The 26,977-nt window shown below is 54.3% G+C and overlaps 1 protein-coding gene across 3 annotated transcripts; it reads left to right on the forward strand.

Moving 5' to 3' along the window:
* Positions 1-39: 39 nt before the first annotated feature.
* PLEKHM2 (pleckstrin homology and RUN domain containing M2) lies at positions 40-26,437 on the forward strand. Of its 3 annotated transcripts, XM_027668770.1 has the most exons (21): positions 40-119; positions 11,461-11,567; positions 11,719-11,828; positions 12,878-12,977; positions 13,443-13,530; positions 14,181-14,367; positions 16,612-16,671; positions 19,068-19,302; positions 20,401-20,685; positions 20,731-21,153; positions 21,417-21,486; positions 21,568-21,658; positions 21,925-21,989; positions 22,293-22,381; positions 23,072-23,204; positions 23,285-23,475; positions 23,741-23,806; positions 24,268-24,427; positions 24,637-24,816; positions 24,900-25,016; positions 25,339-26,437. In XM_027668770.1, exons 1-21 carry the CDS (start codon positions 60-62, stop codon positions 25,474-25,476), a joined length of 2,955 nt encoding a protein of 984 aa, XP_027524571.1. In that variant the 5' UTR covers positions 40-59; the 3' UTR covers positions 25,477-26,437. The 3 variants fall into 3 exon arrangements, with proteins under 3 accessions (XP_027524571.1, XP_027524572.1, XP_027524570.1); XM_027668769.1 differs by having other exon boundaries at positions 60-119; positions 20,401-21,153; XM_027668771.1 differs by lacking the exon at positions 16,612-16,671 and having other exon boundaries at positions 20,401-21,153.
* Positions 26,438-26,977: the final 540 nt, after the last annotated feature.

Below are 26,977 nucleotides of genomic sequence, written 5' to 3' on the forward strand. Positions count from 1 at the left end.
GCTCGGCCTGCGCCGGGCGGGCGCGGCGGGCGGCGGCGGCGGCGGCGGGCGGAGGCGCCATGGAGCCGGCGGAGGTGAAGGACCGCATCCTGGAGAACATCTCCCTCTCCGTCAAGAAGGTGGGAGCGGGCGGGGGGAACGGCGGGGGCTGCGGACACTGACCCCGGCGCTGAGGGGACTAGGCCTGGGGAGCACCAGGACTGGGGCTGCGGGGTTGGGGACAGCCGTAGGACAGCCCGGGGGACACCCCTGTGCTGGGGATGTGAGGGTGGGAACCCTCCTGTGCTGAGGCTGGGGACGGCCCTGGGGACACGCCTGTGCTGGAGCCGTGGGGTTGGAGGCAGCCGTAGGACAGCCCTGGGGGCACCCCCGTGCTGGGTTTGGGGACAGCCCTGGGGACAGCGCTGTGCTGGGGATGCGGGGATGGCGACAGCCGTAGGACAGCCCTGGGGACTCCCTGCCCCAGCTTTGCTGGGGCTGTGGGCCTGGGGACCCCCCTCTGCCTGTGCCGTGGGCCTGGGGACAGCCCTAGGACAGCCCTGGGGAGCCCTGTCTGCCGGGGAATAGGGCCTGGGATAGCCCTGGGGACACCCCTCTGCCCTGGGGTGCCCCTGGGGACTGCATCTGCCAGAGGTTCGGGGCTGGGGGACACTCCTGGGGACTCTCCAGGTGCACATCACTGCTGTGGATGTGCAGCTAAAGGACAGTCCCTATGGACCCCCCTGCCCGAGGTGTGGGGCTGGGGGACTGTCCTTAGGGACCCCCCACACCCAAGGTCGGGGGCTGGGAACACTACAGGGACACCGAGGGACTGTGGGGTCAAGGACACCCGGCATCCCCTCTGTCAGAGGCAGAGACACCTTTAGGGCTTCTTCTGGGTGAATTTGGGGTGTCCCTGGAGACCCCTGTGTTGGCAGTGCGAGGTTGGAGGCAGCCCTTCTGCTGGTGGGGGTGGCACATCTGGGGTTGTGGGGTCACCCTGCCAAAGCATCACACCCAGGACCCTCTGTCTCAGCTGGGTGGGATATACTGGGATCCTCCCACCTCGAGTTCCCCCTTTTCAAAGGGTTTCTGTCTCCTGTGGACAGGACGAGGGGGATCCCTTTTCCTGGGACTGTTCTCAGTGGTGATGCGAATCAATCCAGCCTAAAGCCATCTTTCTAGAGGTCTTCCCTCCAGCCAGGTCAGAGAGGCAGGACCTGGAACCTTCTCCCCATGGACACAGGGAATGTGTGGTTCATACCTTTGTGCCCTCAAAATGAGGGCTCTGAACACGTGTGCCCTCATACCCTCTCTCACCTTCTCCTCCTCCCTGCCCCTCATTTCTCCTCACTCGTCTGACCATGAGAGTGTTCCTTAACGCCCATCCTGGTGGTGGGGAACGTCTGTGCCAGCACAGAGGGATGGATGTTGGATGCTGGAATCTTTGGGAAGGCCACAGGAGTGAGTTGTAAGGACACGCTGGAAGCTTTGCGTTGGCCCACATGTGAGCTCCAGCCACGCTTTAGAAAGAACCCCTGCTCCGTTTGAGGGGGCAAAGGGAGTCATGTTTGTGTTCATCCCAAGTTTTGGGGGAAAGGAGGCATTCTGGACTCACTGTTGTTTCTCCAGTCGTTTGGTTTCCTCTGCCTTATGGAATAGGAGATTTCCTGTGCTCTGCAGGGTGTCCTGACACAGATTTATCCATGAAAATGTCTTAGGAAAACCAGCATGAGTGAATTCATAGTACTTTTGAAAAGGGATCACCTCTGGGATGTAGGATGGATGTGCAAACCTCTCCCAGCCTTTTTCTTCCATGGATGACCCTGACCTCTGGTCTCTCTCCTTTCTATCCTCTAAAATTAAGGATAATCTTGTATGTATGTGGAAATCAGTGGATGTTCAGCCTGCTCCAAGCTCTGTCACAACACTCCTGCCTCAGTTTCCCTGGATGTATAAGGAATACAACTTCCTACCCAGGATTTGTTGGACATAATTTGTTTGCATTCAGAAAATCCTTGGAGGATCCCTGTTGGAAATGCTAAAAAATCAACGTGTTTTTTATTTTAATTATTGTGATTGAACAGGACTCTTCAGCTTCAGTTCTGCCAACAAACCTTGGCCTGCCTGACCCCTGCCAACTCCTACCTTGGTCCAGCAGTGAAAATTTTGGGATTTTTCAATCCTGCCTCTTGGTTCTTGTTCAGAGCAAAGCTCAGGGAAGTATAAAAACCTGTGTGAAAATTCAGGCCGATGGACTAATTTGTGCCATCCCAGTGAAACCAAATTCAGCCCACGGTGAAGTTCCAACTTCCTTTATATCCCTGGGATGCAGTTCTCCTTCCTCAGGGAAATTGCTATGGAGCTGCTCATTTTTTCTGTCTCCAACTTCAGCCTCAAATCCCTGATAATTCTTTTTCCCTATTAGTGGGAAAGAGTAAAGTAGTAGGTTAGGGGAGCAGCTGGCTTTGTGCTGGGAAATCCTGCTCTCCTTCCTTCTCCTCTTGAGTAACTCCTTGGCTCTGGAATTGCGTCATGGGGCTTGGAGGAGTTTTCCAAGCATCTCTCCCCTGATTTCAAAAGCTTCCTCGCTGTGTAGGTTCTCACTCCTTCCTTTCACCACTTGTGCAGGTGTGAGTTGTGGAACAGAGGGTTTGGATGTGTCTTATTTTCATGGAGTTACCCAGGGAAAAACACCCCATGCTTGGCAGCAGCAGCACAGCCCTGGGCAGGGTTTGACACCTGTGCTGTGACTGTACTTGGCCGTGATTTCGGTTTTTACCAGGGGATGCTGAACTTCAGAGGTCAGAGCACAAGCAGTGAGTTCCATACAAATCCACAGCAAAAAAAAAAAGTGCTTTGATTCCAAGCGAATCCCTCAAACCTCGGTGAACAGGACTGTTTGTCGTATTTTCCTGGGAATGTGTGAGGGATGGAGCATGGATGGAAAATGCAAGGTGGCAAACCTGCCTAGAGGGGGTAATTTCAGCCTCTGGGTTTCTCTGTGTGGTTCCCAGGCGCCAGTGTGAGATTAGTGATAGCTCTGCCATGGACTTCAGAGGTGTGAGGTCAGGCCTCCACTGCAAAGAGAGAGGCAAAACACCCAATTTAGACAAAATTGACCTTCCAGCTGGAAAGATGTCAAGAGCTTTCTACTCTTGGTGGCTTCAGGAGAGTTTAGGAAAGCTCAGCACTGAGGAGCTGGGTCCCTGCTTTGATTCCAACACAAATCCAAGGGAATTGGGATCATTGTGTTGATTTTCCCATCTACAGCTTGTCCTCTGTATCCTCCCTGGAAGCTGTACATTAACTCCCAGGGTGATGCTTTCTGCACACATGGACAGTGTTACTGATGTCTCATGACTGTTTCTTTTCCCTTTTCCCACTCAGTTCCCCCTCATCTCACTTTCTGCTGAGAGGGCTGTGCTCCAGCTCAAATTACTGCACAAATTGATGCCTAACCCATATTTGTTTAAAAGATTTAGGGCTTTGTTGAGGCAGAAGGCTGGAGATGGTCATGTTATGGCTGAGTGTGCAGGCCCTTGTTCACTCAAGTACTTGTTTCCTTCTGGGTGATGCTGCTGCGTGTGATAGCAGTGGGATGAGACCTGCCTCCTGGTTGGATTCTTGGCACACCAGACGTGCCAGCAGCTTCACAGCTATCCTTGTCCAACCATCTCCTGGTAGCCAGGAGCCGTCACAGGTGACCTGGTCTGTGGAGCTGGTGGCATAGGTGGATTGTGTTCTCTTGTTGGGTTTCCCTGGACATTGCAGTGGGTTCAGCAGAGGTTTATTGCTGTCCCACTTGGGATTTGGTGTTGAAAATGCAAAGTCCTTAAACGGTGTTATTGTTGGCAACTCCAGGAGCTGAATGTTAAATCAGAAAAGAGATCAGAATCCAAGATTTTGGGGCTCCTCTCTGGTTTTCAGGCTGTTCTGCTGGCTTTGAAGGACACACATTCCCATGAACTCTGGAGCAGCTGATCCTTGGTGCATGTCAATCAGGTGGAGCAGTGTTTTTTGCTGACTCTGCAGGAGTTCTTGCCAAAAGCTTTGGCTCTGCATGACTTTGGGAAGGTTTCCACTGCTCTCACAGTGAGTTAATGCTGAGCCTTTGCTGCCTGCCTCCGGCTCAGATTTTTAGCCCTGTACCTTTGAAATGCCTTTGCAGTCTCCCATGCTGCTGACTTCTGCCTTGTGACATCTCTGCTTCTGCCTGGGGAAAGAGGGTGGATTTGGGGATGTCTGAGTGCCCACTGTCCTGGAGAGGAGCAGGGAGTGCTGGAGTGGAGCATTCCTCCTCAAATCCTGTAGGGAATGTGCTCATCTCTGCCAGGCTGGATTTATTTAGCCCAACTGCCATGATACAAAGGCAGCAATTCTGGAGATGTGAAAGCAGCCAGATAGTCTCTTCCCTTCTGCTCCCTGGTGAGGAGCACCTTGCTGGCTCAAAGACCACAGGGGTTTTATCTCTGCCAGGATCTTTCCTCCCGCTCGGGTCTCTCCAGGCTACATCCGTTGCTGATGCAGGGCCCACATGGCAGGGTATTCCTGCATGTCCCTTTACCACCTGTGTGAAGTTTGCCAGCTGCCAGAAGCCTGTGGGTGAAGGTAGCAGTGACCTCACGGAGCTCATGAGTCACCCACAAAGGCACAAAGGTCTCTCAGGTGCTTTTAAGAAGTCGAACATGTGCAACTCCAACGCTGTGTTTTGGTGGCCCTTGAAGGGCTCTGTCTCTGTTGTGCTGTGGTTCTGCTCTCAGCACAGCTGGTTTTGCTTGGTTTGCTTGAGTATTTCAAGGGTTGTCTTGTTAGAGATTCCTCTTGCCTTATCCCAGAGCTCAGGAAAGTTCCCTGTCTGACCACCCAGGAGCCACTCTGGTACTTGCACTCAAACCACCACAGGTCTGGTGATGACACGAGGTTCATCATCCGCAATTTCAAGGGAATTGGATTCTGCATGTACCTAAATTGATGTTTGCCTTTCTGTAAGCCCCCAGATTGACTCTGGAGCTGCAGGTGGACAAGGCTGTGATAACCTTATGGGGAGAAAAAAAATCCCACTTGTTCTCCTCCCTCTAAGACAAACTGTTTCTCCAGGAAGAGCGGTCGGTTTAGGAGTGTGAATTTTGGCTGTGGCTTTTCCTGAGGAGCTGAAGCAAAGCCTCCGAGCCTCTCCACCTCCGACTGTGCAATTTCAGTGGCCATTGAGTGATTTCAGCTTCCCCCACATCTGGTGACCTGGTCCAAGAGAAGTCCAAGAACTGAAATAACCGTGGGCTGGAGGAACAGGGTGGGTTGGGAGGGACTCAGATCAGCGGATACCTGGCGTGTGAGGGAGAGCAGCACCTCGCTTGCCTTTGCTGTGTTTGCCACCAAACTTCGATTTTGCTTCCCATAAAATCTGTTTTTTCTGTTGTGCTGAGCATGTGACCTTCCCACGTGTCTTTGGCTCGTGCAGAGATCCTGTTCTGCAGCAGCCCATCCCTTGCTCTGCTTCTTGTGACAGAGGAACAGGATTCTCCCTGCAACGTGGAAGTATCCTCACTGGAAAAAACCCTGTCCTTGGCTGAGCCACACACGGGTCCAGCCTGCTGCAAGCTTTGCTGCTTAGAAGTAATGGAGGGAAGCCCTGGAAAAGCCTTGGGGGTGTGGAGCTGAGGAGCATGCGTGTCCCTCGAGGTGACAGCCTTGCTGGCACTGGACTGGGAAGGCTTCAAAGCTCAGTGTTTCCAGCATGGAGCAGCTTTGCTGTGGGTTTCAGCTTCACCTGTGTCAGCCTCCTGTCTCTGCCCATCACCATTTCTCTCCAGGCTGCTCCTGGAGAGAAGGCACCAGAGTCACTCGTGGTGCCTTCCAGGTGCTGATGCTGATGCTTCCAGGTGCTGATGCCAGTGTATTTCATTAGGGAAAAGCCCCAGTCCAGGATGGGAAGCTGGTGCTGGTTTGGAAGCTGCTTGTAAGGAATGTTGAGTCAGATCACATATGTGGCCCCCAAAAGGCCCTGCTAGAGCTGGAGTTTCAGGGCTTTGTGTCGTACAAGTGTATGAGAGAGAATAACACCCCTGCCTTGAAATTGAGCCTGCTTTTATGAGTGGTGTGGAAAACTAGGAGTTTTCCAGGCACAAGAGTTCAGACTCCTTTTTATCCATTTGCCATTGAATGTCTGGACCCCTGAGCAGGTATGAGCAGGTACCAGTTCTGAGGTGTCTGTCCTGTGTTTTCCCACTGCCTCTTCCCTTGGTGCTGAGCTGCCAATGCTTGGGACAAAGTCAGTCACCTACCACCAAGGCTGTTCCCTGGAGCTCCAGACTTGCTTCTGAGGGTGCTCAGCTCTTCCAGCTGGGGAAAACCCCTCACCAGTCCATGTGCTATGGGTGGGAATGGGTTTTGAAGAGCCTCTCCCCTTTCCCATCCTGGGTAAGGAGCTGAGGAATGCAAGGAGTGTTTGTTGTTCTGTCTCCCTGTTTGTCCTGCCAGGGAAATACCGAGCAGAACAAGGGAAATGAACCTGGTGTTGGAAAGCTGCTGGTGTAACATCTGTGGGGCAGATTTATAAAGGGGAGATAGAGACTCAGTTGGGTTGTGGCCAGTCCTGAACAGATCAGGAGACTATTTCAATATTTTAATAAGTTTTTAGAATTCTTGAAGAGATTTCAAAGGAGCACCACAAGAATGATTAGATTTGGGAATGGGCTTCCCAGCACACCTCCCTGATGGTTTGTTAGCATCCCTTGCAACACATGAGCTCTCCAGTTGGGCCTGGAAAGCTTCACACTCGTTGAGAACCACTGCAATTAATAGGTTATAAAACAGACCAAGGAATGGCCTCATGTGTGCCAGCATGGGGTGGGGTGTCACTGCCAAAAATTAACTGGTGATTGATAAACAGCAATTAAATCCTCCTTCTCCTCAGTGGGACGAGGTGTTATTATTTCCCCCTGTGCCAGCCAGGTCTCTATTCCCTTTGGACAAACATCCGTCTGCTCCAGGTTCTCTCGAGTGTGTTTAACTCGACTGGTTGGGCTGTTGTGACCGTTCCCTGGACTGGGTTCTGTCCCATTCCCTGAAGCGAGTTCTATCCCATTTCCTGGAGCAGGTTCTGTCCCATTCCCTGGAGCAGGTTTTGTCCCATTCCCTGGAGCAGGTTCTGTCCCATTCCCTGGAGCAGGTTTTGTCCCATTCCCTGGAGCAGGTTCTGTCCCATTCCCTGGAGCAGGTTCTGTCCCATTCCCTGGAGCAGGTTCTGTCCCATTCCCTGGAGCAGGTTCTGTCCCATTCCCTGGACTGGGTTCTGTCCCATTCCCTGGAGCGGGTTCTGTCCCATTCCCTGAAGCGAGTTCTGTCCCATTCCCTGGAGCAGGTTCTGTCCCATTCCCTGGAGCAGGTTCTGTCCCATGCTGGTGCTCAGACCCCAGAGTGGTCCTGGTGGATGGTGGGAATGCCGTCCACATGCCAACAGTGCTTATTTTGGCCACAGGAATGTCTATAAATAGCCCTGGGTCAGGGCTCCAGGCATTCGCCGTGCCCCTCACGAGTCCTCCATCCAAGCCAGCCCTTCCTCTTGGATTTGCAGCACAGAGGAGACAAGGGGAAGAGCATCTCACCAGAAAACCTAGAGATGACCAATGTCACGCTCAGATAATGACCGATGTCACGCTCAGTTAATGCTTTTTAACCCAATTACTTGCCTCCTTCCTGATTTCCCTGGCTCCAGCCCGGCTCACTGCCCAGGAATGTCAGGGAGCTGCTTCATGGATGCCTCATGAAGTTTGGTCACCACCTCCCAGACAGGTCCAACAGCTGCCATGAGAGAGAGGCCAGTTCAATTATCCATGTGTGTTTTATAACGATTTACAGGAGACTCTGTGTAAACACTCCATAAAATGCCCTTTTTCAGGGCAGTGCCACATGACTCCTGCCATCACCACAATCAGGGTCAGATGCTGGGATCATCCTCTGCCCCACAATGCTCCTGGTCATAATTCCTACAAATTTTCAGCTACATGGATCTTGGAGCACTGGATCTTTGGGAAACGATGCAGCTGGATTTTGTTCCCCAGCTGGGAAAGCTGTTTCATCCTAACTTTCCCCCGTGTGTCTTCACTCTTCTTCCCAAGCCGAAAACGCCTCCCCATCAGCTTTTGCAAGTCTTTCCCCACCCTGGCTGGAGGGATGACTCCACCCAGGAGATCCCTAGGCTTGTTCTGTCTTGTTTCCTCCCTGGACACGTGGTAGCTCAGCAGGGATTCACCTGGCTGATCTCTTTTGGGAATTGTGCTCCGGTGAGCCCTGCACGTCCTTGGCTCGCAGCTGGAAGTCGTCTGTGTTTATTTTGGAGGGATGCTGGAAACAGCACCATCCCTGGATGCAACATCATCTGGAGAATGTTGTGGCATGTCTTGGTAGGAGCAAGCCCTTGTGTGCTTCCCTGTGACCCACAGCTCCTAGAAGGCCATGACTCAGAGTGCCCGATCCCAAACTGCTGAGTACGTGTTTTCCGCTGGCCGGGTCCCACGTGCTCTGGGCTGGTGTGACCCCGTGACTCTGAGCAAACCACAGTCACACCAGCTCATCCTCTGGCTCTGCTCTGTGCCAAAGGGACAGGGATGAGCCTTTTGGGAAGGGTTTGCTGTGGATATGGCCATGGGTTTTCCAGCAACCTCCCCAGGAAGGGGATGTGATGCCGGGGGAGCTGGTTTGTGTGGAGCAGGAGGCTCAGTGCTCCTTGCAGAGCAGCTAAAGAGGACACCAAGCCTTGGTGTAACACAGAAGGGCCCTTCAAAACCTGAACCCCTTCCTGAGGGAAGACTGGGCTTTTCTAGGGAAGATAAATCCATTTTTTAGATGGAGACAACCACTGTTTGCTAACGGTTTGCACCCTCGGATGATGGGAGCAGGTCAGTCCCTGTAGCCACAGAGAGGGCTGGGAGCTGTGAACTGGCTGGAGCAAGGAGTGTGACAAAGTTCTGAGTTATTTTGAGGGAAGGAAGGAAAGAAAAAAGAGGAAATGCTTCTATTTCTTCATCTCTTTTGCTGCCCAGGCTTGGAGTGTATCATGGGGAATTCCTCCAGTCAGATGGGCTCCAAGTCCTCTCCACGTTTACCTCCCCAGACTGTGTCTCCTTTTTTTTAGTGATGAGCTAACAGAGTGCCTGGTTTATTTTTGTTTTCCCCAGCTGTCCCCCACAGCTGCATTTCCCCAGTCCAGCTCAGAAACACCCAGCACCTCCTCTGAGGGTGCCCCAGCTCTCTGCAGAGCCCACAGCCTGGCTGGGACAAGCTGGGAATTTCAGCCTTCAAATCCTGGCTCATGGCATGGGAAGTCTTTGCTTCCTGCCTCAGTTTCCCCCAATATGGGATATTTTAGTGAGCTCCAGCTTTTGGAGAGCCATCCCCATGGCTCCTTCTATCCATCCTGAGGGATATGGCTCTAAATGATGTTTTTATTTCTTCCTCTTGTGTCATTGTGCAGCTTCAAACACTGGCTGCAGGTAGCTCCTGGAATTGTTCTTGAATAGTGGGATTTTAGGGAATTTTCCTCTCTGCTTGCGTCTGGGCTGCCTACTAATAGTGAGAATCTTCTGGGATGGCTTCTTCCCAAAGATGGATAGGAGCTGCTGTGCTGAAATGCTTCAGGTCTCACTTGGATTTTGTGAAAAACAACAACTTGGATATTGTGGATCTCCGGAGCACCCACGGGTGCCTCTGCAAACACCACCCTTTTGCATATTTCCTTCCCCAAGGGATTTACCTGCTGGAATAGTCAGGGCAGGGACAGGTGCTGTGCCATCTGACCAGGGAATTTGGCTGGGATTTCTCAGGCTCAGCAGTTTTTTCCCACGTAAGGGCTGGGACCAGCTCCATGCAGGAACATGCCTGGCTCTCCCATCTTACCTAAGAGCTCCAGAGGGATTCAAGGTCTTCAAGGCAGGAGGGTGTTGGAGCTCCGTGTGTTCGTATTTTGAAGTGTGTTGTTGGGGTCAGTTCCCAGGGGCTGTGAAATGTTCTCTGGCCCTTTGATAACTTCACATTGAGACTGGATGATTTTTCTCAAGGAGCTTCTCTTGAGAAGAATTCAGGAGGAGAAACCAGTTTCTGGGGACAGGTTGGACTTGACGAGCACAATAATGTCAAGTTTTGGATTTTTTAAATCTATCATGTAACTGGTGAGGTTTGGCAAAGACCTATCAGGTCACTAAACTATTATATGTACTCTCTAGAATATTGTCATGGCTCAGCTGAGCTGTTCTTGCTTGCTGCCAGCAAACAACCGTGGCATATCCAGCTGGGATTACATCCTGGGCGAGTAATCTCCCTGCCTGGATGCCAAGTATGTGTGAGACGGGGCCTAAATAGATCCATAAGCTCCAGGGGCAGCAGGAGGCTGGTGGGTCAGCTGGGAAGGGAAATAGGATTTGGGTGCAAGGAGATTTCTAGGATTTTGAGCAGGTTTTGCAGAAGCAGAAAAGCAATTTATGCTGTGCTGAGCCTCTGAGAGCCAGGCCTGAGTTCAGGGTTAACCCAGAGTGAGGCAGATGGCCTGGGTTTTGAGAAGGTGGCACCATACATTGTAGGGATGTGGCTGCCCCATCCCTGGGAGTGTCCAAGGCCAGGTTGGACGGGGCTTGGAGCAACCTGGGATAGGGGAAGGTGTCCCTGCCCATAGCAGGGGGTGTAATGAGATGGGCTTTAAGATCCCTCCCAACCCAAACCATTCTGGGATTCCCTGATGTAGCCTCATTCCAGCAGAGGGAAATGACTTGGGATTTATGGAACTGCCTTCCATGTGCACGTGCCTCCATCTGGGTCCTGCTGCTGTGGCCAGGAGATCTGTACTCGTGTTTGAAAGCCTGGGACAGCCTGGCATTGACATCCAGCCACTGTGGCCACTGGAGCTGCCTGTGACAATCAAACCTCTCTCTGTGCTCAGGACACCAAAATTCTGCTGAGACTTCACACAGATTTGGCACAGAGCAATCGTGCAGCAGGAGTGAGGCTCCTGGACTCGGAGCATCTTTTATACCTGGAAGCAACATCTCTCCCCAGCCAGTGTTTCCCATGGCAGGACCCTCAACTGAGGAGAGCCCTCGTCCGTGGCAGAGCCAGAAACAGAGCAAAGCTGGGGTTTGTTTCTGTTCTGAACCACTTTGCAATGGCTGTAGAGGAACCACCAGACTCCACTGTGGTGTTGGCTGGGAGGGAAAAGGGAAGAGGAAACAGGGAAGTTGGCTGTGCAGCCACCACCACACTGCTGGGGTGTCTGAGATGTGGGTGAGACTGGGAGAGGTTCTCGCTGGAGTTACAGCCTTTAGGGGACTCTTGAAACCAACAGCTACACCCTGTGAGTAACCTGCATCAGGGTTTAGCAAGCTGAGAGATTACAAAAAGCTACTTAAGGCTGGTTATGAGCATTTTGGCATCTCCACCTTCTCGAGGGCTGTAGAAGGGCGTTCCAGCCATCCCATCTCCTTTTTGCAGCTGCAGAGCTACTTTGCTGCCTGTGAGGATGAGACACCAGCCATCAGAAACCATGACAAGGTCCTGCAGCGGCTCTGTGAACACCTGGACCACGCTCTGCTCTACGGGTGAGCCTGGAGCCTGCCTCTGGAATGCTGCTTTTCCCCGTGGAAAAAGCCTAGTGTGGAGCCTCAGCAGGGGGAAACCACCTAGGCAGGAGTTGGGATGGAGATAACGAAGCTTTTGCTTAATTTTCCTCTGGACTTTCTCTTCTTCCAGCCTGCAAGACCTTTCCTCAGGGTACTGGGTGCTGGTCGTTCACTTCACACGCCGAGAAGCCATCAAACAGATCGAGGTGCTTCAGCACGTGGCCACCAACCTGGGACGCAGTGAGTGCTCGCAGTGTCCCTGCTCTGAGGGCAAACCTGGGCTTGGGGAGGCCCAGGCGGGTTGTGCTGAAGGGCTGCCAGTGGATTCAGGGGCCAGCACAGCCCAGGTCACTTGACTCAGGCCAAGGAGTTGTGGAATCATTAAAGCTGGAAAGGACCTCTCTGATCATTGAGTCCAGTTGTCCAACACTGAGTCCAGCACTGCCAGATCCACCACTAAACCCTGTCCCCAAGTGCCACATCCACACATTTTCTAAACATTCCCTGGGATGGTGATTCCACTGCTTCCATGGGCAGCCTGTTCCAAGGAGGCAGGAGTCCTGCCATAACCACATGAGGTGTCTAGAAATAATGTCACCGTGCCTCAGGATCAGGTGCTGAGGCTTCTGCTGCCCTGAAACCCAAGGGGCCATGCCCTCGGGAAAGGTTCCTGGGAAATGGGAGCTCTGTGGGGCCATGTCCTTGGGAAAGGTTCCTGGGAAATGGGAGCATCCCCTCTCACCCCCCAGTGCCTCGCTGTAGCTGTTGTCTGCACGATCCTGCATTTTCCCTGCTGTGGGTTGTCCATAGGGTATGTTTGGGACCATCGAGGCCGCTTGTGGTGCAGGACAGTGCCCAGATCCTATCTGCCAGATTATCCCAACACCCACCATGTCCCAAGCCCCTACTGGTGAGAATGGAGCTGAGCACAGACTCCACCATCACCTCTCTCTGCACCAGAATTGGTGTCAAATCGCACCCAGGCTGATTTAGAGCGATTCTCCCTCCACCTCTCCTGTCTCCTGACATTTCCAGCGGGGCTCCCATCTCGCTACACGGACACAGTTGTGTGGCTGATTCTCAACCAGACTCTTACTCCTCTTTCCACTCCAAATCACGAATCTCTCACTGGCATTTCCCCCACCAGAATTCCCCCACTGTCAGTTGCTGCTCTCAGATGATACAAATGAACAATCTGGCATGTTTTAACTGATTTGTGATTATTTCTAGGCTTGTTCACTTGTCAGGTGTTTCCCCACAGATAAATCTCTCTGCTGCTCTGTTCTCAGGCCGGGCCTGGCTGTACCTCGCCCTCAATGAAAATTCCTTGGAGAGTTACTTGAGGCTGTTCCAGGAGAACCTGAGCCTGCTGCACAAGTACTATGTCAAGTGAGTATCCCAGCTCTTTCTCCTTTGGGCACTGGTTGGCATTCCTTCTTGTCAGAAGCCAGCCCAAATTTGCCAGCGGGGTACAAGAAGTTGATCAGGGTCTGATTTTTGTCCTTGTGGGATTTATGTGATGAATTTGAAGGTCCCAGATGTGGACACACTGTCCTCTTATCTATATAACAGGCCCTGCAAGCCTCTCTCCTAGTTACTGCTTTTACTCTGCAGTCCCCTTCATATTTATCATGGTTTCCAAGAAGCTGCTGAGATCTTATGCAAGGACCCAGCTCTGGTGGACACTTGGAAATGCGGCTGTAGCTCTGTTTGGGGACAGCACGTAGTGGCTGTCCGAGCTCCGGGGCCATTTGGAGCAGCTCAGAGACACCACTGAGGAAACAGAAGGGCCCTTGTAGCTGCTTCTCCTCCTTCCCACATCTGTAAAGCTCTTTTGTTTTACCCCCACTGCAGGAACGCCCTGGTCTGCAGCCACGATCATCTGACCCTGTTCTTAACGCTGGTGTCCGGGCTGGAGTTCATCCGCTTTGACTTGGACCTGGTGAGTGTCTGATCTGTCCTCTTGGCTCTGGGAGGGGGGAATGTGGAGCAGGGGGAGTCCAGGGTGGGACAGGTCCCACCATTTGTTCCAGGGTAGGTCTGGTGAGTGTTTGATTAGTTCTCTCTGCTCTAGGAGAGTGGGAATGTGGAGCAGGGAGAGTCCAGGGTGGACGTGGTGAGTGTTTGATCTGTTCTCTTGGCTCAGGTAGAGTGGGAATGTAGAGTAGGAGGAGTTCATAGTGGGACAAGTCCCATCACTTGCTCCAGGGTGGACCTTCTTGTTGACCTTCAGCTGAAAACATGATGCTGATGCTTGTAGGGAAGAATTTCAGGTCTTTTGGGGATCCAGCAATGGAATTTACTCCAATTACTCAGTTATGCCTCTGCACTGTTCCAAAGAGGAACACGACAGCTGTGGGGCAGATTGGTGGGGATGAAGGACTAAACTCTGCAGGTGTGGTATGGAACACTGGTGTCCCTCCAGGAAACACAAAACCACTGGATAACCCTTGGTGTCGCAGTGGAGCCACTGGGTTTCCTCTGAAATGGGCACTCAGAGGGGACATTCAACCGGATGGGGTGGCACTCTCCCCCCAGTTGTGCCAGTAACAGTGACTGGGAGCCTGACTCACCCCACGCTCTTCCCTGCAGGATGCTCCATACCTGGATCTGGCCCCGTACATGCCGGATTACTACAAGCCCCAGCACCTGCTGGACTTCGAGGAGCGTCTGCCCAGCTCCGTGCACGGCTCCGACAGCCTGTCCCTCAACTCCTTCAACTCCGTCACCTCCACCAACCTGGAATGGGACGACAGTGCCATCGCTCCCTCCAGCGAAGGTCAGTGGCTGTTTGGGGCTGGTGCAGTCAGGGCTGAGTGCTCCACATCCCCTTGGGATGAGGTAGCAAATGGTAAGCTGGAAGAGACCAAAGTGAGAACCCCAGGAGCCATGCTGTGAGTTTCTTCTGCCTTAAATCCTTGGGAGATAGGACAAGAGGAAATGGTTTTAAATTAAAAGAGTTTTAAACTAAAAGAGGGGAAATTTGGATGGGATATTGGGAAGGAATTCTTCCCTGCGAGGGTGGGCAGGCCCTGGCACAGGGTGCCCAGAGAAACTGTGGCTACCCCTGGATCCCTGGAAGTGTCCAAGGCCAGGTTGGACAGGGCTTCGAGCACCCTGGGCTAGTGGAAGGTGTCCCTGCCCATGGCAGGGGGTGGATTTAGGTGAACTTTAAGGTCCCTTCCAACCCAAACCATTCTGGGATGATTTGGTGGTAACAGCCCCTTTGGCTCAGACTGGGAGAGAAGGACCCTCCCTGCCAGTCACCCCAGGCCACGTTCCCATCCCGGGGGTTTGTTTTAGCAAGAACTGGAGGAATCTCCTCATGGAGCGAAGGCTGTGCCTGTGTCTGAATGTGGCTGGCAGGGCAGGGCAGGGCAGGGGCCCTGGGCTGCAGAGGAACTTTTTTAACTGATTATTTCACAGTCCAGAGACCCACACATGCTGGAGCTGGTGGGGCAATAGCTTCCAGAGTCTTCTCCATGTCTGTAGTCTGGGAGAAAGGCAGCCAGTGGTTTCACAGGTGTTGCGTTTTCCTCTATGCATCTTGAGCAGCCTCATAAATTGTCCTTCTCATCCCCTTATCCCTGTCAGAGAGGCTGGGTGTTGTTCCTGATGAACATGAAGACACGTACCTTGTGTCTGCCCCCCTAACCCGCTGCAGGCCCAAGCAGGGAGCTCATATCCCACACCTACCATGTTCACATGAAGGAGCAGCTCTGCTGCTGCTCTTCCTAATCCAAAATACATTGGCCCTGTCCCATTCTTTATGTCAGTTTGAGCAAGGGGATTCTGGAATAGAATTGGAATGGAATGAACTGTTATTTGGATGCACCGAATTCAGGAGTGGGCCCACACACAGATGGGTTCCCTTGAGACAAGGATCACCTTTTATGTGCAGGAACCTACAGATATTAAGGATGATGAGAAGGAGCAGCCTGGGACAGGCATTAGAGTCATTTTAGCAAAGGACTTGGGAGCACAGCACTGATTTGGGCTCACCCACATCTGCACTCGTGAAAGGGTTTGATTTTGGGGACTTGTTTATGCCAAATCTCCAGCATCCCAGGTAAGCTGGAGATAGCATGAGGAGCCTGGAAATAAAAATCACAGGAAAAAGGTTGTCCAGCACCAGAGGTTTGGCACAAGCAGCTGTTTCAGGGCTTGTATTCCTGCTCCTCCCTCAGCAGAGCATGGATTGGTGCCAGACATCTCCTGCCTGTCCCTATTCACTGTGTGTCCCTTGGGTTTGGCTGTGCTTCTGGGGGATAGCAGCTTCATGCTCCAGGGAAGAGGGGTTTGGAGTAGAGATCCAGGAGATTTTGGAGCTACATTTTGGGTTTGGCATCGTCTCAGGCTGTTCCATGTGTCCAGGCAGTGGCTGTGATCTCTGTCTCAGTTTCCCCATACACTGGTGTAGGAATGCTGGGCCTGGACCCAGAAGGGCAGGAATTGCTGCTGTTCCTCAGGTGTGGAGGAATTTAACTCCAGTAACTATTTCCCAGCTTGTCATTTCAACAGGAGCATCTCTCTACCCTGAGAGTGTAGGTGGAGCTGGGGATTTTAGGGTCAGAGGCCAAGATTTTCCCTTTAATCAGAGCCCTGGCTTTGCAAACATTCATGAGTCAAACATCACAGTATCTACGGGAGGTAAGTGTGAAGTGGGGAAACTGAGGCACAGAGTGGTTAAATTGCTTCCCAGAGAAGATCAAGCCCTGGACAACATGGTTTTTCTGGTTTAGCTTCCCAGCAGCATGAATAATGGGGCTTTCATCCTTCCCTGGTCCTGTTGTAGCTCCCATAACACAACCATCCAGCAGAACTGCCATTAGTGCAGCTGGTTTCCATTCACATCCACGTTCCCTGACAGCTTTCTCATGCATTTCAGATACCAGTGAACGATTGTTTTGTTTCTCCCCATTCCCATCTCCCTCCCCAAACCCCCTTCACAGTCTCCCCTCTCCCCCCTTCCCTCCCCACTACTTGTATTTCTAATCCTGAGTTTTATCCCTCGTTTTTGTAGATTATGATTTTGGAGATGTCTTTCCAGCAATGCAGACCATGCCCAGCAGAGACTGGGAAGGTGGGACACACTCATCTCTTACAGCATTTTGGTTTTCTCTCTGCATTGCTGCCACCTGAGCTTTGCTGCATGTTCCCCCATTCATTTCTTTAATAACCAACTGCTCCATCTTGATGGAATTCTGTACAGGCAGAAAGGAGTGGAAAACATCCCCAGAGGTGGGAGGTTGTGTGTCTCCCCTGTGAGGCCGTGGGCAAAGCTTTCCCCAGCTCCTGCTGTACACAAAGACGCTCACCTGGCCACATATCCCACAGCTGAGGGATGTTTTCCTGCATCTAATGATGCCTCCATGTCCAGATTACAAAAGAAAAGCTGGAAAATTGCCCCCGCTGTGGAGCTGGCAGCAGGGACCAGCGTCCTTCCGAAATGTGGGATGTGCCAGCTGCCCGCACGCCATGGATTTCCTCTTTGGGGTAAAGCATGCAGGGTGCTGATCAAAAACACTGATCCACCATCACTGATTTCCTGAAAGCCCTGGAAAACAGATGAATTAATTCTGCTGCCTTTAATTTTGGGCCTTTTGCAGGGATTAATTTGGGAGGTTTTGTTTTCCCTGGGCCCTGCTGTCCTGTGTCAAAACATCTCCTGTGAAGCCACAACATCCAGCACGTGGCCATGCTCAGTTTGGATCACTACACTTCTTATTTATTTTATCATTTTTTAAACCAACTTGTCAGCTACATTTGGCCTTTATGGCCAAGAGCACATGCCCAGTTTAGAGGAATTGGTTGGTTGTCCTTCCTCCACATGCAGCCCCTGTGTGAATCCTCTCTGTGCCATGGGAGCAGGATCCTCCTTGCTTTACCCCTGGAGGAGACACACCCACACTCCATCCTTTGCAGCTCAAAGCCTGATGGAGCTTTGGATCTGAATTGACTTGATACCACCTGAATATGTGGAGAAATCTGCCTGAATTCCATGCGGATTGTTCTTGGGCTCCCTCTCATCTTCGTTCTTACCCCAAGCGCAGGGATGTCCCAGACATGGTTTAACCTGTCCCTGAAGGTGCAAACCACATTTCCAAACCCAGCTCCACTGTGGGTGTTGGGTGGAGGCTGGGAGAAGCCAAGGGGTGCTGGGGCAGATCCCTTTGAATTTCAGGCATGCACAGCTCCTGCATGCAGGTCCTGGTTGCATAGTGGGATCCACCACTGCTCTGAGCTGAGCTTCTCAGCCACAGGTCACCTCACTAATGGATTCCTTTCTCTGGGAACACAGAGCAGAGGTTAAGAAAGTTTGGGCCATTCCCTATTTTCAGCAAATGAATTTTGGGGTAAAATTCTGTATTTTGGACAAAGATTGTTTTGTCTCCACAGAAACAGCAGGATTTAGGCCAAAGTAGTAACATTGGATTGGTGATGCAGGCTGAAATAGCTTTTAAATGTTTTATTTTATTAATGGTTGGACTTCATGATCTTAGAGGTCTTTCCCAATTTAAGTAATTCCATGAATTTCCCTTTAATGCAAACATTAACAACCCCATTGACTTCCCTGGTAGAGCCCACACCCCTCACACTCCAGGGCAGGAGTTTCAGTGGGAGCAAAGTGGTGTTTTACATCATCCCTCACCAACTGCCTGGATTAGAGTTTTAGAAGAGGTTTAATTTTCCTCCTCAAATCCTACACCTCTGAAGTGTGGGCTGTGGTTCCCTCCCCAAGGGGTCTTTCTTGGTGGCTGAATCATATAATCATGGAATGGTTTGGGTTGGAAGGGACCTTAAAGATCATCTCATTACTATCCTTTGCCATGGGTAGGGACACCTTCCACTAGACCAGGAAGGGTGCTGGAGAAGAGGAGGGCGTGGATAACCTTCCTTTAACTGTGATTTTGGATGGATAACTGAGCATGACTCCTGCAGCACTTCCCTGCTGCTCCTTTTCCCTCTGAAGACTAACACGGGCCAAGCTGTTTGTGCTCCCACATCTGTGCTGCCTGCTGTCCTCAGACCCCTGGGAATGCTGTGTCCTGCTCCACCACACTTCCAGCTCCCCATGTGTGTCCTGTGTGAGCAGAGGAGAGCAGTCAGCTCCATAAGGAATGCTGCTCCATGGCTGGCTCCGTGTCCGTCCTTCCAGCTGGGCAAGCACCTTCCCGTGGCAGGGGGAGAAGCAGCAGCCTCGTTGCTCGCTGTTGTCTTGCTGAGAAACACCATGGCCCCAAAACCCCTCAAACCCCTCCCCTCTCCTCCCTAATCCGGCTGCCGGCTCTGGGGTGGCGGAGCTGTTGTTTCCAGGCACTCTCTAAACCTCTGGCCAGTCTGTCCCTCCTCGCTGGCACTGCGAGCAGTGCAGTGACCACGCAGTGCCCTGGCCCCCAGCACGCAGCTTGGCTTCACCTGCCTCCATCCAGGTGCCCGAGCGGGCACTGATCCGCCCTTCCCACCTTGTCTTTGCAGACGGAGACCTGACGGACACGCTGAGCTGCCCGCGCTCCACCGCCTCGGAGGCCAACGGCAGCAAGGCCCCGGCCAAGAGCCCGACCCAGCGCCACAACCCCTTCAACGAGGAGAAGGCCGACGTGCCGTCCTCCAGCGACACCACGCCGGTGCACACGGCAGCCCGGGAGAAGGCAGAGGCCACTCCCGAGGGGACAGACCAGTCTGAGAGCTGCACGGAGCTGGAGGTCATCAGGTAGGGACAGAGCTGCTGCCTGATGTTGAGGATGTGCCACCCCTTGTAGCCCAGTGCAGATGGTGTCTGTGCTGTAGCCTTTGTGTAGCCGTCATAAGAAAGCAGGTTTATAGTCCAGACCTCACCTGTAGGTGTCACAGCTCGTCTCGTAGGTCTGAGCTGGTCTGGGATCCCTTGGGCTGACTCCATATCAACACTTTTCCCTGACAGTGTGTGTCAGAGTAACCTGTGAGCTTTTAATTGGAGCCCTCTCCAGCTAGTGGCAGGTTTGCAGCAGTTCTGGGTCTTGGATCTTCCTTCCTGTCCTGTCCCTCCTCCTGTTTGTCAGCAAGCTGTGGCTAAACCTGTTGTGGGAGATGTCTCCACAGAGTTCCTAGCCGGCGTTTGACTCCTGCAGAGGAGATCCCCAGGGGTTCCTTGGAGCCCTGAACCCAGACAAAGAGCTCAAGGCTCTGTCTGCTCACTCCCAGCCATGGGGACACCCCAAAACCCACCCAGCAGGGCTGGGCTTTGTTCTTGTGCCCAGTTTTTCCTGGGAGGAGCAGAGGAGCTGGGTTACGTGGCATCCTGCACATCAGACACAGGGAAGGGGAGCAGCACACTCCCTTCCCAAACAAGGGTGACCTGGCAGCAGTTCGGGTGTCAGGGGTGTCCAGAACACTTCCGCAGCACATCCCGGTGTGCCGCTGGCTGGAGCAGGCTCCAGCCTGCATCTCCCTCTTCTGGCAGGTGGGGACACGGCAGTCCCACCTCTAGGAAGCTCCTCCCTTCCCAGCTGCCTGCTCTCAGCCAGGGATTTCTCGCACGTCACCTAGCTCTGCATCCATTTGTGATCCCTTCGCAGCCAAAGGAAGCCCAAGGTGCTGCATCCAGCGGTGATGCCTCTTCTATAGGGGATAAGTAGGAAAAAGTGTCCATACCTTGTGTCTCGTGACAACTGGCACAGAGATGGGGGTTCTATGTGACTGCACATCGAGTGATGTTCTTGATAGAAGGGTTTCCCTGCAATAGGGAAAAGTGCAAAGGAATGTTGTTGAGAAAGGGTGGGATCGCAGAGTCTAAGCAGGCACAGGTGAGTGACGTTCCTGTCTCTCACAGGTTGGCCAAGAAGAAGAAAACAGGCAAGAAGAAGAAGGTGAAGGCTGAGGAGGTGGTGAACAGCCCGGCCCCCGCAGCACCCGAGGCCAGTGGGGACAGCGGTGTCAACGGGCTCAGTGACAGGGAGGAGCCGCCCAGGGACGAGGGTCCCGCTGCCCTGCGCGGGCCGGAGGAGGGGGGCGAGCGCCCGGCCCTCGGGCAGCTGGCCCTGCGCATCCCTGAGATGAAGGACACGTCCATGGAGAGCCTGGGGCAGCCCCTCAGCAAGGTCATGGACAGGCTCAACGGGCAACTGGACCCCGGGGGCTGGAACGCTCCCCTGGAGCCCCCCGGGCAGCCCTTTCGGACCGGCACGCCAGGGGAGACCCCGGATGGATCGTCCTCTGGCGACTTTAGCGAGGGGATTTCAGCCCCCATGGACTTCTACCGATTTACCGTCGAGAGTCCAAACGCTGCTGCACCAGGTGGTGGCCACCATGACCCTCCAGGGCCTGGCCAACCGCCACATGTTTCTGGTAGCCCTGAGGCTCCTGAAGAAGAAGAAAGCAGAGAGGGAGAAGCAGTTGGGGCAGTAGAGGAGTCTGGAAGGGCGAGTGATGAACCCCAAACTGGCCAGGCAGAAACCATCAACCCCCAGGCTCCCTGTGAGCCCAAGAAGGAGCAGCCCAGCCCTTCCCTGAGCAGTGCCGAGGACTCTGGGGTGGAGGAGGGGCAGGGCAGCCCCTCAGAGCTGACCCATCCCTCCGAATTCAGGTGAGGATGGCTTTGCTCAGGAGGGAGAACATCTTCCAAACAATCTTGAGCTCAGGCTAGTGCTCTCCCCTTTGTCCTCGGTTTAGGGGCCAAAGCCCATCCTTTTCCAGGGTGAAAAGGAGGCACAAGGGGTCAGGAGGCGAAGGTCTTGGGGGAATAACAAGTGCCCAAATCATGGACATGTTCAATAAGGAAGGGGATTGCCCTTCCTGGACTCACCCAGCCCCATGTCCGTGTCCATCCTCTGCTGTCTCTCTCCACAGGGTGGATAACAACCATCTCCTCCTGCTGATGATCCATGTCTTTCGGGAGAACGAGGAACAGTTATTCAGGGTAAGGGGGTCACCGTGGATTGAAGGGCCATCTCTGTGCCTGCATCAGCCCAGGGCTGAGAGCTCTTTTGTCTCCATGCAGATGATCCGAATGAGCACCGGGCACATGGAGGGGAACCTGCAGCTGATCTACGTCCTGCTGACAGATTGCTACGTGTACCTGATCCGGAAAGGTACCCCATCCCAACAGTCCCTGGGCTCCGCAGCAGGGAGGGAGGCTTGTCCATGAATTAGGGCACCACAGCTCCCTGCCTTCACTGCCAGTTCCCTCGTGTCCCAGTAGGGAGCTCAGGTTGGCCTGTCCCCCGGGAAGCCCTGGGACACGTGTCCCATGGCTCTGTGCTGCCTGGGACATGGCTTGGTTTGCAGGTCCATCGCTGCTGCTGCTGCCAAGGGGGTCCTTTGCCCCCCTTCACGTGGCTCTCTGTGTCTGTGCCAGGGGCAGCGGAGAAGCCGTACATGGTGGAGGAGGCCGTGTCCTACAACGAGCTGGATTACATCTCGGTGAGCAGCTGGGGAGCAGGAGGGCAGCTGGGACAGTCCTCGCCTGCCCGAGGGGTGAGGGTGCCAGGAGCGTCACGGTGGGGTGTGCTTGTGTCCGTGGGGAGTGTTTTGGCCAGTGAGTCTTTGAGACTGGGAGAGTTGGAAGTGATCCCCCCTCATATGCCACCTCTGTGGGTGCCCACCTTGCTTGTGGGCAGCAGAGTGACCACTGACCCTCTCCCCAGGGCCAGGAGCTGGGCCCAGCCCTGCTCCATTGCCCCTCATGCCATGCCTGGCTTCCCTAACCCTCCCTGTGTGGCACAGGTGGGGCTGGATCAGCAGACAGTGACCCTGGTGTGCACCAACCGGAGGAAGCAGTTCCTGCTGGACACCGCCGACGTGGCTCTCACCGAGTAAGCTCAGGGACAGAACCCCTGAGCAGCACCTGGGACTGGGGAGCGTGGGACACGGCGCTGACAGCCCTTCACAACAAAGTCCTGCCACCAGTTGGGGTTTGGGGTTGGTTTGATGCCACTGGCTGAACCCTGCAAGCAGCTGGAATTGCCTCAGGCATGGATAAACACAGCAGTCACCCTGTCCCTCAGGCTGAGCCTCGGGGGTCTGGGAGATGCAGACCTCCATGTCCCTTGTGTCACTTGGGATGAGCAGGGACGAGCTCTGAGTTCCAAGGCACATCCCCAGGCCTGTGTGGTAAGCTCAGGGACGTATGACAGCTGATGGTCATACTGGGATCTGTTCTGGATGTGTCCACCTCCCAGTCCTACCCACAGCCCTGGGATTAGCTCAGTTGGTTAGAGCATGGTGCTAATAATGCCAAGGCTGCAGGGTCTATGCCAGTATGGGCTATTTGCTTAAGAGCTGGACTTGATCCTTTGGGTTCCTTCCAGCTCAGAATATTCTGTGGTTCTGTGAGCTCCTTTCTGGAGTTCAGGCTCTGCAACCCCCCATCACCTCTGGTCTGTAGGTTGATTTTGGGACCCAGAGGCCCACAGTGAAGGGGAGCCCCTTGGGCACCAGAGCGTGTGAGGGAGATGAGGGGCTGTTTGCCCTGGCCTTGTCAGAGATCTCTGCCTCCCTCTCAGGTTCTTCCTGGTCTCCTTGAAGTCAGCCATGATCAAAGGGTGCCGGGAGCCCCCGTACCCCAGTATCCTCACAGATGCCACCATGGAGAAACTGGCGCTCGCAAAGTTCGTGGCGCAGGAGTCCAAGTGTGAGGTGAGTTTGGATATCGCCACAATCACCGCGGGTGACGAAGGCTCACGGGAGACTCCCTTGACTTCTGCTGCTCCTCACAGGCCTGCGACGTGGTGGTGCGCTTCTACGGCCTCGTTCACTGGGAAGACCCCATGGATGAGGCGCTGGGACCTGCCAGCAACAGCTGCTCCTCCAGTGAAAATGCTGTCACCAAGGACGGCATCCTGCACTACAAGGCAGGGACCTCCTACCTGGGCAAGGAGCAGTGGAAGACCTGCTTCGTGGTGCTCAGGTGGGCGCTGGGGCTGCAGGTCAGGGGCAGCCAGGGCCCGTTGAAGAAGGTGCTGGGAGCACTGTGCTGCATGGGAGGTGGTGAGGACCCATCTTGTCACCAGGAGGGCTAAAGCCACCAGCTGTGGGTGCCCAGCAGCAGGAACGTGACCCCACGGGGCTGTGTGGGTGGAGGACAGGGCAGGGCTGGCCATGGGACTGAAGGCAGGGGATACCAGAGCTGAGCTGACTCCAGTGACTCCCTCTCTCATCTTCCCAAACGGCAGCAACGGGATCCTGTACCAGTACCCGGATCGCACCGACGTCACCCCCCTGCTCTCCATCAATATGGGGTAAGCGGCTGGTGGGACGGGGCACCCAGACTCAGTGGGGAACTGGGGAGCAGGAGCTCCTTGGGATGTCCAGGGAGGTGTTCTGGGGCAGATCATGACCTACACCAATGCTGCAGGACTCCCTGCTTGCTCCTGGCTGGTGCCAGGTTTAGTGGGAGGTGGCCTCATTTCCTCCTAGTTTTTGAACACTAAGCCCACCCTTGGATGGGGAATTGGCCTCTGAATGGTGACATACCCCTCTAAGAGCCATTCTGGGAGACCCACTGTGCTCAACTCCAGCTCTCCCACAATACACAGAGACAGGCCATCCTTGGAGCAATCCCAGGGGATGTCACAGAGGGGAAATGAGCGTTTGTGGGGAAGAGGGCTGAGGTGCTGCGCAGGGAGGGCAGGCAGAGGCTGTTTTCGGGCTGGTGCTGGCATATCCATCCCACTGATCTCCATCCTCCCCTCTCTCCCAGCGGCGAGCAGTGCGGGGGATGCCGACGCTCCAATGCCACAGACCGGCCCCACTCCTTCCAGGTGATCCTGACGGACCGGCCCTCCCTGGAGCTGAGCGCCGACAACGAGGAGGACATGGCAGACTGGATGCAGTACTTCTGCCAGGCTGTCTCCAAAGGGGTGAGCTGGGGACGGGCCCCAAGCGTGGGTGCTTCGACCCCCTCCTTTGCCTGGAGCCCCTTTGGAGCTGCCAAAGGGAGCAGGGATGCCTGGCAGGGATGGAACAGGCAGCTTTATCCTGAGCCAGGAGAGCTTCCTCACGGGGCACCCCATGGAGATGGGGCTCCACCATGCCAGACGTTAACCCCCCTTTTCCCCACCCCATGCAGGTGATCCCCCAGGGTGTTGCCCCCACGCCTTGTGTTCCCTGCTGCCTCGTGCTGACGGATGAGAAGGCTTTCACATGCCACGAGGACTGCCAGACCAGCTTCTTCCGCTCGCTGGGCACCGCCGAGCTCACGGACATCGCCGCCGTCTCCACAGAGGCTGGCAAGGAGTACTGTATCCTGGTGAGCTTGGGGCTTTGGGACCAGCTGGCCCAGGGCTGGGCAAGGGTCCAGTGGTGACAGCTGGCCTCTCTCTTGGTGTTTAGGAGTTTGCTCAGGACAGCAAGGAGTTCCTGCCCCCCTGGGTCCTCTATTTTAGTTGCACTACAGAGCTGGAGAGGTTCCTGTCGGCGCTGAACGCCGCATGGAGGAACATCTACCAGGTGAGCATGTGGGGCTGCCTCACACCCTTCATCCAGTGAGGGAGGGCAGAGGGGTGAATTCGTCCCTGCAGGGTGAACCCAGCTTTCCCACAAAGGGCAGGGAGCTTCTCTGTTATCCATATAAGCACGGGATGTGGGATTTGGAGCCTGGCAAGACAAGCCACGAGCATCCCGCGCTGGCGAAGGGAGTGGGAGGGACCTGGGGCAGCCCATATTTATGACACAGACGATCCAGTTCGTGTGGATTTGAGGTGGTTTTATAGCAAGAGGGAGAAGTGACTGTTGTCTGTTCCCCTCCTGACGCCCCACACGTGTGTTCCAGGTCGAGCTCCTGCACAAGGCCATCCTGGACGCCGCTGTCAAGAAGAAGTGTGAGGACGCCCAGAGCCTCATCGACAGCGCGTGGCAGCGCAGTGACAGCCTGTGCCGCGGCCGGGCCGAGCGGGACCCCTGGTGCTGACCCTGCCCGGGGGAGGACAGCTCATGGGGACCCATTTTTGGGGGAAGCAGGGCCTGTGTCTGGCCAACTGGCAGCCCAAACCTCCTGCCATCGCTCAGTCCCCACCAGGGACGTGCCTGCAGCGTGGACCCCGTGCCCACCGCCGGGCCAAGGACGTCCAGCACGTTTTGGGAGCAGCCGGACGCTTCTCCACTTGCACCTTCCTCCTTGTCCAGCTGCCACAGGGCAAAGGATTTGCCCTTCATGGAATAATGTCCCACTAGTAGTGAGGGAGAAGGTGGGAGTGGGGTGGGCTGGGATGAGCATCCCCCCGTTGTGGCGGGGAACAGGACTGAGGACTTGTTCATTTTAGAACAGGGTCAGGGCGTGGAGGGGGCGAGACGGGAACACTCAATCGCTACCGTGCATGTTTTGTTGCTCATACAATCACTGAGTACGGCACCGCTGCGCCGCCTCCTCCTCCTGGAGAACCCACCCGGGGCCTCCGGACATCAGCCTGTCCATGAGGTTTGAGGCTAAGGAAGAAGGAACAGGGCCAAAAATTTGGCCTTAAATGTCCCAGCATGGTTTTAGTAGAGCTCAGAAGCCGGTTTGAGGTTTGGACGCTGGTCCCGTGTGCCGGGGAGGGGGTGAAGAGATGGAGTCCCATGTTCTTCAGGCATCCTGAGGGACGTCACGTGGCTGCCACCGAACACATCCCCACCTCCTCAGCTCCTGCACCCGAGGCCGGCGCGGAGCCGTCGCCGCTTGCGCTCCACAGCGAGCACTTTGGGGCACAACCCCTGCTTTTAAATAATAATAGGAAGAAGAATAATTATAATAATAATAATCCGGAGACCTTCTCATGTAATATACGTTCATGGGGCCTTTTTCTGGGAGGAAACGTACGTGACTGAATGTATATGTACATACATCTGCTTCCTTTCCCCCCTCCCCAAATAAATAGTCACTGGTAACTCAGCTTTGGCCCTGCGACACATTCCGGCACCTGGGGCTGCTGTTCCTCATCCTGTTGTCACTTTGGAGCCTGTGGAATTGCTCTGGAGCAGGAGCTGGGGCTGCTGTTCCTCATCCTGTTGTCACTTCAGAGCCTGTGGAATTGCTCTGGGGCAGGACACCGAACCCCAGTGGTGTTAACCCTGTGCTGGAGCACGTTCTCTTTTTCAGTTGAGAATTATCCATCAGGTCACAGAGTCTGGATGCTCTGTCCCCGTTTATCCCCAGATCCAGGAGATATTCCTAGTCTAGACAAGAAATAAACAGCCATGGGGCCAGCCCCCAGCATCACCCACCTTGCTTGTAAACCCTCCCTCTCCTTTTGGGATCAAAACAGGGGTGTTGGGGGTATATCAGGGATGGGGGAGCCACATCTCCCCACCCCCTCAGTAACCACCGGAGTGCCTCGGCCTTGGGGTAAAACAGGTCCCAGGGGGTCACTGTGCAGCCCTAAAAATAGGACTCCATGGCGGGGGGGAGGGACACCGACACGCCCCACACACCC

The sequence above is a fragment of the Corapipo altera genome, unplaced genomic scaffold (assembly GCF_003945725.1).
Source record: "Corapipo altera isolate COAL_440 unplaced genomic scaffold, ASM394572v1 332, whole genome shotgun sequence".
Lineage (NCBI taxonomy): Eukaryota > Metazoa > Chordata > Aves > Passeriformes > Pipridae > Corapipo > Corapipo altera.